This window comes from Alexandromys fortis, unplaced genomic scaffold (genome assembly GCF_014885135.2).
Source record: "Alexandromys fortis isolate MF-2015 unplaced genomic scaffold, M_Fortis_MF-2015_v1.1 scaffold_28, whole genome shotgun sequence".
NCBI lineage: Eukaryota > Metazoa > Chordata > Mammalia > Rodentia > Cricetidae > Alexandromys > Alexandromys fortis.
The window spans coordinates 9319635-9330325 of record NW_026067901.1 but is presented as its reverse complement, the minus strand read 5'-3'; the positions used below and the strand labels follow the sequence as shown (position 1 = coordinate 9330325).

General features: G+C 57.6%; 1 protein-coding gene across 1 annotated transcript; it reads left to right on the top strand.

The window, feature by feature from the left end:
* The first annotated feature begins 1578 nt into the window (after positions 1-1578).
* On the top strand, positions 1579-4775 carry Pim3 (Pim-3 proto-oncogene, serine/threonine kinase). The gene is made up of 6 exons (XM_050130547.1): positions 1579-1807; positions 1894-2003; positions 2096-2146; positions 2229-2598; positions 3358-3534; positions 3614-4775. The coding sequence occupies exons 1-6, from the start codon at positions 1723-1725 to the stop codon at positions 3799-3801; spliced, it is 981 nt and encodes a 326-aa protein (XP_049986504.1). The 5' UTR covers positions 1579-1722; the 3' UTR covers positions 3802-4775.
* Positions 4776-10691: the final 5916 nt, after the last annotated feature.

Genomic DNA, 10691 nt, shown 5'->3' with positions numbered 1-10691 from the left:
CCCAGAGAGCTCTGGAACACTCTTTGCCTCTCCTCCCGGTCCCAAAGTCTGGGGTCCAATACAACCAGACTATGTTGGCCTGGAGAAGGACAGGTCCTGTTGGACTCTTAGCTGGTCCTTTGAAAGCATCCAAAGGCATACTCTCCACCCTGTGAATCCTACTGGTAGGTGCTGCAGGTGTTCTGGACAGATATGGTCAGTGCCTGGAAGCTCTTCAGAGGAGAGACAGAGGGAGCTCCAAGAACTTGAGACCCGTGTGTGTGTGGGGGGGGGGTACGGAAACTGGGTGGTGGGTGGGCCCTGGATTGGATCAAGACAGGTGGCACCTCAGAAGGGTTCCAGAGTGGCCTGTGACATGAGGGACAATGACAAGTGAAGGAGTGAGAGGTCAGGCTCCAGTTACCCCAGGAATATCAGCTGAATTGTTTAGACTTCTATCTATCGTCCGGGGAGCAACGGTAAACATGCTTAGTCCCCTGCTCTCAACCCGTCACAATTCGGCTAAGACTGGCAGATGACCACTGACATCGCCAAGTCCTGGGCTGCTCTTGGGCCAGTGACTTGGCCTGTGGTCAACAACAGCAGAGTCCAATTTCACCAGTGCCTTAAAAAGGGCACAGGGACTGCTCAGAAGGGTACTGAGGACATGATAGTCATCAACGAAGCCCAACTGGTAGCTGTGGGCAGCTGACGGACACTTTGTCAGGTTGCTGTAAAGCGGAGGGGCAGGCCCCCAGGGCAGAGGATCTGGAGGTTAGGCAGGCTACCACAGGTACCCAGCTAGGAGCATGAGGGCTGAGCTCAGATGATGGGCAAACACAAGGCGTGCTACACGGAGGTGGGGCTGGGCTGAAAGGTCTGAGGGTTACGCTTTCTCCCTCGGCCAGCCACGTGCGCACCGTGGCGCGCGAGCACAGGGTGACGCACACAAGGCGAGTGTCAGCGAAGACCTCAGAACCGCATGAGTGTTCTCCCGGACTTCCGTCTCTCTGACGGAGCCGGCTCCTCGTGTTCCACGCGCAATGGACGCCCACGGATAGCGGGGGAAGAACACGCGTAACTCGCGTAGCCCGAGAGTGACCTTCCTTTGCGCGGCCGGAGGGGGGGGGGTGAGGCTCGGAAGGCCCCGCCCCGCGTTGCCATTGGCTGAGTCCCCGTGTCCTTTCAAAACCTCGGTTTTCATTGGCTTATGCGGCCCCGCCCGCGCAGCCAGAGGCAGAGGGGCCGCCGCCCGCGCGCGAGCTGCGCTTGCGCAGGGCGAGTGAGCGTGGTGTGGGTATCCGCGGTACGCCGTGCGCCTCCGCGACTCTACTACGGCAAGCTAGTCCGGACGGGTCGCCGTCCCCGCGCGCCACGGGCCCTTAACAAACCGACAGGGAACGTCCGGCTTTCCCAGCAACGCCTTGCGATACTAGAGCAGCACAGCAAAGCAAGCCTCGGGCGGAGGGGGTGGAGCCTCGGGCGGCCCCGCCTTCGCGGAAGGATACGCACCCCCGTAGTCCAAAACCCCGGGGCGAGGCGGCCGGGGCGTGTGAGCCGCTCGGCCAGCTACCGTCTACGCGCTTTCGCGCGGCCACCGGGCAACTGCGCCGCGCGGCTGCCTCGCTGAGCGCTCGGCCTCGGGGCCGCGGGATCCGCCGCGCTGTCTGCGGTCGGGAAGACCGCCCTCCCGCGTCCGTGCCGGACGGGTCAGAGGCGGCACCGCACGCGAGGCCACCCGCGATGCTGCTGTCTAAGTTCGGCTCCCTGGCGCACCTCTGCGGGCCTGGCGGCGTGGACCACCTCCCGGTGAAAATCCTGCAGCCAGGTACGTGCGCGGGCCGGGGAGGGGGCCGGGGCGATGGCTGGAGGGGGCTTTGGGCCATCACCAACCGGATTGCGTGTCCCCCACAGCCAAGGCGGACAAGGAGAGCTTCGAGAAGGTGTACCAGGTGGGCGCCGTGCTGGGCAGCGGGGGCTTCGGCACGGTCTACGCGGGCAGCCGCATCGCCGACGGACTCCCGGTGAGTCGGGGCTCCGGGCGCACCCGCGTGGTGGTCGCTGGCCACGCTCTGCCACCCGGCTGACCGCTCGCGTGTTGCCCTCCCCCCCGCAGGTGGCCGTGAAGCACGTGGTGAAGGAGCGGGTGACCGAGTGGGGCAGCCTCGTAAGTGTACGGGCGCGGGTGGTGCGGGTGCGGGCAGGCGCGGGCCGCCTTGGCTTTGTCCGCTGACCGCCTTGTTCCCCAGGGCGGAGTGGCCGTGCCCCTGGAGGTGGTGCTGCTGCGCAAGGTGGGCGCGGCGGGCGGCGCGCGCGGCGTCATCCGCCTGCTGGACTGGTTCGAGCGGCCCGACGGCTTCCTGCTGGTGCTGGAGCGGCCGGAACCGGCACAGGACCTCTTCGACTTCATCACGGAGCGCGGTGCCCTGGACGAGCCCCTGGCGCGCCGCTTCTTCGCGCAGGTGCTTGCCGCTGTGCGGCACTGCCACGGTTGCGGGGTTGTGCACCGCGACATCAAGGACGAGAACCTGCTAGTGGACCTGCGCTCGGGCGAGCTGAAGCTCATCGACTTCGGCTCGGGCGCGCTGCTCAAGGACACGGTCTACACTGACTTTGACGGTAAGCAGGGTGGTGTAGCGTTCCGGCGACTGTTGGGCGGCCGCGCGCCGCGTCGGGCTTGCGGGGGGTGGGGGCGGGGCGGGGGCGGCGAGTGGGGACACCGGGGTAGCCCTCTGCGGTGTTAGGGCGCAGGGCCTGGGGACGGTGGGTGGCAGCCAGGGAGACCCGCGGTGCGCGCGTGACGCAGGGTACAGCCAGCCGCCTCGGCCCCTCCCTGTGTCGGGGAGGGCGCTCGCGGGCCTCCCTCGCCTGCGTGCGTGCTGAGCGCGGGGGCGCCGCAGTAGAAATCCCCGCATTGCGGAGCGCGGGGAAGCCGGGGCTCCCCCACGCCTCCTCCCTCCTCGTCTCTCCCGCCCCTCCTCTTCCCGAGCTCCTCTCCTCCCTTTCCCTGGCCACGCAGAGCTGAGCAGTCAAGCCGGGGCGGGAGGAGCTGGAACACCCGGCCTGGTTCCTTGTAGCTTACGTTTGTATCTGTTTGTTGTGAAACCGGAGCCGGAGCTCATGTGACGTGCTCCTGCAGTGGGGCCTGTTGGGGGTGGGCCTTCACCTCCCTTTCACTCCTGCCCCTCCCCTGCCCGCCACGTCCCTCCTTTCCTGAGCCCCGCCTGCTGCTGTGTTGGGGTTTTTCCAGGGTGATGACAAGCAAGATTCGGGAGGCCAGGGTGGAGGCAGGCTGCGAGCTAATGAGGGCGGGCGCCCAGTGCGTGTGGCCGAGCTTCCATTATATATCTTAATTGTTACTAATCCCGACTCTTCTAGGCACTCGTGTGTACAGCCCCCCGGAGTGGATCCGCTATCACCGCTATCACGGACGCTCTGCCACTGTGTGGTCTCTGGGTGTACTGCTCTATGACATGGTGTGTGGGGACATTCCCTTCGAGCAGGACGAGGAAATCTTGCGTGGCAGGCTGTTTTTCCGGAGGAGGGTCTCCCCAGGTGTGTGTTGTATAGCCTAGACCTGGGTTGTGAGCAGGGAAGTGCGGTGGTAGGACTCTGACCCCTGTTCTCTTTGCAGAGTGCCAGCAGCTCATTGAGTGGTGTCTCTCTCTGCGGCCTTCAGAGAGGCCCTCACTGGACCAAATTGCTGCCCACCCCTGGATGCTGGGGACAGAGGGGAGCGTTCCAGAAAACTGTGACCTTCGGCTCTGTGCTCTGGACACTGATGACGGAGCCAGCACCACTTCCAGCAGTGAGAGCTTGTGAGGAGGAGGAGCCTGAACTCCACACTGGGGTCCTGGGCTCAGCCTAGCCAGCCCCCTCCCAGAATGAACATTCTCTGCCTGGGATGTCTCCTGCAAAAGCAGTGACCTCTGACCCCTGGTGACCTTTGCTCTCGGCACCGGGCCTGTTTCCTTTGCTTTGAGTGCCTTTTTGAACGCTGCTCCACAGGGCCTGGGTTTTCTTGAGCTCTTCTGTCCAAAGATGGCTGCGGGCTAAGCAAGGTCCCGCCTGCCTTGGGTGGATACTTGAACCAGAGACCCCTACCCTGCTGCTGCATCTTGGAGGCAGCCTTCCTGACCAACTGTGTCTGACATGGAGCACCTCTGTGGTGCCCACCTTCCACCCTCCAGTCTCATGTGTTCGTCTGGGCATGTCTGCACAAGCAATGCAACGGCTGGGCCACTGGTGCCCATCTGCCACCCCAGGCACGCAACTTAGGCGTGCCAGGGTCTCTTATTTATGGTATGACCACCCTGGAGGGCGCCCCTGCCCTGCTGGGGCTATTTATTGTTTAATTTATTTGCTGAGGTTACTTCCTCCAAACAGCCACCTCCTCCAGGCCCCTGGGGTGTATACAGGACAGTCAAGGGTGGCTGTGCAGCCCACAGAACCCATCATGCTTCCTGCACCTGGAGTAGGTCCCCAGCCCACAAGTCTGTGGGAGGAAGAACTTGTACAGTGGCTAATTTAAGGGAAGTGGGGGACCCTGCCACCCTGGGCACCTTTGCACTGGGGGGGTGGGTTTTAAATTATTGACCTTGTACAGTCTGCTTGCTGGCTCTGAAAGCTGGGGTGGGGGACAGAGTCTCAAGCCCTTAATTTATTTTAGCAGCTGTGTTTTTGTGACCCTGATGTGAGTAGGCATCAGGGATGGGAGTTGTTTAAGTTCAAAAGTGTGTCTGAAAATCATATTTTTTATACAGGTATTTCAATTAAATGTTTTGGTATATAATGGATATCTTGTGTTTATTGGACTGGGATCCAGGGTGGGACTCTGAAGAGTTGGGGGCCTGAGTAGCCTTCCAGGTTACTGCTGAGCCTCTGTCAGCTGGGCAGTGGGGGCAGCCTAGTGCCTTGTGGCTAGTCAAGACTTGCCACTGTCCCTTGTCACCTTTTTCTCTACCCAGAGACAGAGAAGGTTGGACCATTAGAGGCGTTTGGTGGGTGTAGCCTTTGCCCTTAGGGAGGGAAACAGTCTGTTTCCTGTGGTTGTGAGTGGCATTCTGCCTTCAAGCCTGCTGGATATTCTGAGGGATGAGTAGAAATTTGCCAGGGAGGATGGGACAAAGCAATCACTGGTGAAAGTGTAGGTAGAGTAGAGTACAACAGGGTGTGCTGAGGTGTGACCAACAGCATTGAGCCGTGGCCTGACAGGTGGGAGAGAGAGCCAGCCATGATCCTTGTCCAGGTGTAAAAATAGGTCAGTGGTGGACAGTGCCCAGTCTTGTGAAGCCACTGGGTGCCTTTATGGCCTTACCACCTGTTAAGCCCCAGGCAACCCAACAGCAGAAGCCTCTGGAAAGTGGAGTAGAAGAAATAGTCTCTAGCCTGCCCTCTAGAGCAGATGAATTGGGGGTATCATTGCTACCCATTTCTCCAGAGAACCAACACTGAGGCTCGAAGTACCAGACTGAGCTTCACAAAGTGAGCCAGGCACCTCCACAGCCTCCAGGCTCCGCAGAGATGGCCCCTACTTGCTGGCTGAGGATGCTAGGGCCATCATCTGAACACCTATCATCATCGGTCACCTCAAGGATACCCATGCATGCCTGCATTTGTCCACCTTCTTGACCAGCCATGGCTCCTTGAGCTCAGCAGGATCCTGAGTCAAACCCTGGCGAGATTGATTTTCCTCCATGCATTTAGCTACCAGGTCCTTCAGCCAGAGCATTTTGAGGAAGGAAAAGAGAAATTTGAGTAGAACAATGGGAGTTCTCAACCTCTTTCAGCCCTTCCATGTATGTATCTGCTCCAAGAGGGTGCTGCTGATGGCTGCGGCAGAGGTGAGGAGGAGGCCCCTACATGGTGGGATGCACACCAGAACAACACACTGACCTTGGCACATGCCAACACCACTGGCAGAGCACGTCCTAGGAGTCTTTCACCTCTAGGATGGGGAACAGCAGCAGATGACAATCATGAAATGCCCAATGCCACCACATTGAAATCATGACCTCCACAGAGACCCAATGACAGAACCTGGACAAAAATCTGGAAATCAGAGCTCTGCTCTGTTCTGGGGAACAAATCCAGCAAATCCAGGGAACACTGCCTCCAGGCTTTCCCGAAGACCAGGGGGGGTCACTGAGTATGTAGCAGCTTATCTAGGAATGCTACGGAGGTGGAGCAGACACAGGGACAGTAAGTGGCTGCTGGCAAGTTTAAAAGATGCTGAAGATGCAGGCACTGGTGGCCAAGGGGGTGGAGGTAAGGGATACCTGAACACCCCTTCCCCTACCCTGTTAGCTCAGTCTGTCCCTGGAGAGTTGCTGACTGCCCAGTAGTCACCAAAGCCATTCCAGCTCCAACTCCTTCAGGCTAGGGCTGCCAGTCTATCTTGCTTTCCCTGGGGATACTGAAAAGGCCAGAGGGGCGCACACACACACACACACACACACACACACACACACACACACACCCTCTGCCTTAGCTAACCATTGGAAGCTGCAAAGGAGTAGGATAGTGTCAGGGCCCTGGGTGACAGCATAGGATTCTAGGCTGAGACTCCAATGTACTGGTTTTCCAGCAGAAAGATGACAGACCAAGGTGGGGGTGGGGGCGCTTCGACGCAACCCCTTAGGATCCAGAAGGGGGTTTAGGTCTGGTCTGCCTTGAGCCTTTTTTTATCCTACCAGTGAGGCTAGGCACCACCACACATCAATAGAAGCCCAGGGTGTAGGGCCTGTGGGCTCTTCTGGTAAATGGGCCACACCCACAATGAGATTCTGAGAAGCCTCCAGGGCTTGCTCCCAGATCCAGGACCGGCAGAATTCCGGAGCTGGAATGCCAGGAATGTTACTCAGCTTTCCATCACTCTGACAAAAACACCCGATAAACAGAAGGACCAAAGGTTTGTTTTGGCTTCCAGTACAAAGTACCAGAGGCTCTGCTAACTGTCTGTCCCACTGCTCTTGGCCAGGTGGTGAGGGGTACATAGCTCCTGTTTACTTTGTGGTGGCCAGGAAACAAGACAGACAGAATGGGTCTGAGGTCCCAAAATCCCCTCAAGCGCCTGTGTCCAGTAACCTTACTTCCCCCACCTCCTGGGAGCTCTACCACCTCCCAGTGGGGAGTAAGCTGGGGGACTAAGCCTTAAACAGAAGGGCTTTTGGAGCCACTCCAGACCCAAACTATAGCACATGCTGTCCAGGAAGCCTGGCCTGCTGCAGTGTCTGGCTGCCCCAGACTGCTCAGTGTACTAGGTCGAATGAAAGATTCAGAAACCACCCCATCCCTGGGCTCTCTGTCTGGGGCTCCCAACACATTGCCCTATCGGGATCTTTGCGACCCACATGCTGCAATGGACTTGAGCCTCTGCTTTCTGGACCTTGGAGACCCTGAGTGAGGTCTGGTATCTCCCTGGGGAGAAAGTAAAGCCGAGCTCAATTCACTGTCTTAAGGTCCTGGATAGCTGGGTGTGGGTGTTGGCGCCCTTTCCCCATAGATAGGGCCCTCCTTCAAGAGCGCAGCAACCCTTTGGCAGCTTGGCAGAGACAAGGTGTATATGCTTCCTCTACACTAGTACCTGTAGGACACACCAGAGGGCCGTCGGGAACTAGCAGGCCTCCAGCACCCTCCCCAGCCATCCTCTTCCTCAGTGTAGGAGGCTCTGTGGAGGGCGAAGGAAGGCCATTGCCAGCTCAGGCCCCTTATATTTATAAGGATGCCCTCTTCTGTTGAGACAGAACCCATCCACAGAGTCTAAAGCCAGGTACAATAAACTCCTCGGGTCCAGGACATGCCTGTAGTTATCGGCTAGACCCCAGTCCTTCCTGAGTCTGAACTGCTGGCCTTGCAGTATATCTGGAGTGGGAGCAGAATGGGCAGACTGCCTCAAATACCCCGCTAGGCTCCTGCCTCCTCTAGGCTACAGCTTCCTGGGTTTCTTCCTCCCTCTTCCCATTCCACCTCTCCCCACAGGAAAATTGCCAAGCTCTGAGCTCCCCACTTCGCAGAAGCACCTAGGCTGGTCCTCCGTAGCATCATCTGGTGGCTCACATGGTTTCCTTTGGCACTAGGTCCTTAAAGCTACACATCTTAAAACTTTCAGTCAACATGACTGACTTAAAGACATCCTTAGGACCCTTCCATCAGGCTCTGCAAATTGAGCCTACAGGACACTTAGCATCTTGTGCAGGGTGGTTGGTGTGAACATGACTAGGCCCCAACCAGGTCCCAGCACAACCACTGGGTGCCCATGAGGGAGTGAAATTTGGCCCCAAGAATGCTCTTCCTGACCCCTGTGGGTCTGCCTTCTCTGTCTCCTCACCTACTGGGCCCAAAGTCAGGACGATTTCCATAGAGGAAGGCAGGAACAGGGACGGTCCCCAAGGTAGCTTCCAAAATGAAGTCTTGCTATGGCTTTGGTGGCAAAGCTGTGTGGCAAAGGAAAGTGATTCCTGGAGGCCGTGGGAGCTTTCCTGCTCCTCCTGAGCACCCAGACCCCAGCCTACAAGTGCCCTGAGCAGGAGAGAAGAGGATCTAGAGGGACACACCAGGTGCAGCTGTGTAGTTCACGCCTGGTCCAAAAAGGTTGACTGAGGCAGGGGCTGGGTTCCCCCAGACGGGCAGCAAGGACAGGGCAAGCGAGAGTTGAGGGTCTGAATGCTCACCCATTGATCCGCACACAGACTTCAGTCTGTGGAGACCCCAAGGCCTCGGTATCTGGCAAGATACCCAGGCCTATCAGTGGCACCCCACGGGGGCTCCAGGAGAAGAGAATCTGAGGAAGAAGGTGTTGGTTGCTGGCCTTGCTAGAGAGAAGAACAGGACTTTCCACAGAGTAGTCAGACTCTGGACACAGCCTCAGGAGGGTTTGGGGACAGCACTATAGATAAGTTGCTAGACCCAAGTCCGGGGCAAGTGGTTGGGAGAGTATCAAGCAGTGGGTTAGATAGGAGACCAGAGGCCTTGCTCATCCCTGAACTCTGCCCTGGATTTCTCAGCAGTTCCAATGCTCTTTCTACAGGAACCTCTGTTGGGATGGGCACACATGACTGCCAAACAGCCTTAGTTGAAACCCTGAGCTTTGATTACACAATGGACCCACATTTGCTCCCTAGGGCAGGTTGTGGCAGGGGCTGCTCCTTCAGTACTGGCTACTGCCCACTTCTTGACCAGACTCTTCAGGAAAGCGTCTCTGGGTGACAGGTACATGATCCTAGCACCTAGAGACCAGACCAGGCCAGTGTTCGAGTTTCCTTTCTGTTGCTTTGGTAAAACTCTCTACACAAAAGAGCCTTAAGGGAGGAAAGGGGCTATTTGTGGGTGGGGGTGGGATTCTAATGTTAGAAGGGGTGGGGTAGACGCTTCCTCCTGGATGAGTCAAAGGGGTCCCCCCTCCCTGAGGTGGGCCGCTTCTGTCTAGCATTGTACGAACCAGGTGAGGTAACTGAGGCTAAGGAAGATTTTAACTACCCTAGGTCATAACAATTAAGTAGGCTCAGATCTGGACCCTGAACACAGGGCCTCCACCGAACCACTATGGAAGATGCCCCAAGGGCAGTATGATTGGCAGCCTCCTTCCCAGCAAGGAGCTCAGAAGCACCAGCTGTCTCTGGCCTGGCTTTTGGCTCCTGCTGACCACTATGCTAACATGAGGCCAATAGCCCTGCCCACCCCAGTTGCCAACTGGTCCTCCACTAACATAGTTTTGGGGCTGGGAAGTAAGGAGACACCCTTGACCCAGCCTTTGACGGAGGCTACAGCGGTCTCTTCCCAAGGCGCTGTGGCTGGTCGCTACTGAGACAGCTCAGAAAGATTTATCTTCATTCTGAGGCTCTGGCTCAAAGATGGGCATGTGGCTGATGCCCTAGAGAAGACAGCTGTCACAGTTTGCCTGAGAGGAGCTGGTGCTTTTCTGTGTCCTCGTCAATCACTGTGGCTGGTGACCCCCACCTCCCAGGCCATTCCAGTTAATCAGGGAACCCGAAGAAGGTAGGTACCGGATAAAAGGCCTCAGGCTAGATCTGGCAGAACAGTTGTCTGTAGCTTCTCTGTAGGCCTTGGGCAGGCTTGGGAATCGGCTCCTGTCAGGCTTTCTGAGTGGCAGGTGTGTTGGGTCTCAAACCAGGCTTGGCAGGGGTTTCTATGAACCCAAAGTTCTAGTTTCCTTTCTGTGGTAAAACATTCTAACCAAAAGCAACTTTTATTTCTTACACTTCCAGGTCACAATGGGCCAATGGAAGTCAGGACAGGAGCTGAAGCTGGAACTCAAAGCTGAACCCATGGAGTCTGTTGCTTGCTGACTAGTTCTGTCTAGCATCCTCAGAGACTCAAGGTCAGTTGACTTTCTCTGGGTCAAGGGTGTCTCCTTACTTCCCAGCCCCTACACTGTGTTAGTGGAGGACCAGTTGGCAACTGGGGTGGGCAGGGTTATTGGCCTCACACTAACATAGTGGTCAGCAGGAGCCAGAAGCCAGGCCAGAGACAGCTGAAACACAACCCGGGCACACCTGCCCAGGAATGGTACCACCTAGAGTGGGTGGAGCCCTCCCACATCCACCATCAATCAAGACGATTCCTCACAGACATAACCACAGGCCAGTCTGACCTGGCCCCTCCCTCAAGATGATTCTAAGCCACGTCAAGTTGACAGTTAAAGCTTAACTAGGATACCCAGTGGGGTCCTGGGCTCTGGATGCTGCTCAAGA

What these genes read in the sequence shown, in the direction of transcription:
- Pim3 (XM_050130547.1), top strand. Translation starts at nt 1,723, where the DNA reads ATGCTGCTGTCTAAGTTCGGCTCCCTGGCGCACCTCTGCGGGCCTGGC. An exon ending in GCATCGCCGACGGACTCCCG is followed by an intron (nt 2,004 to 2,095) that starts GTGAGTCGGGGC and finishes TCCCCCCCGCAG; the next exon opens with GTGGCCGTGAAGCACGTGGT. An exon ending in TGACCGAGTGGGGCAGCCTC is followed by an intron (nt 2,147 to 2,228) that starts GTAAGTGTACGG and finishes CTTGTTCCCCAG; the next exon opens with GGCGGAGTGGCCGTGCCCCT.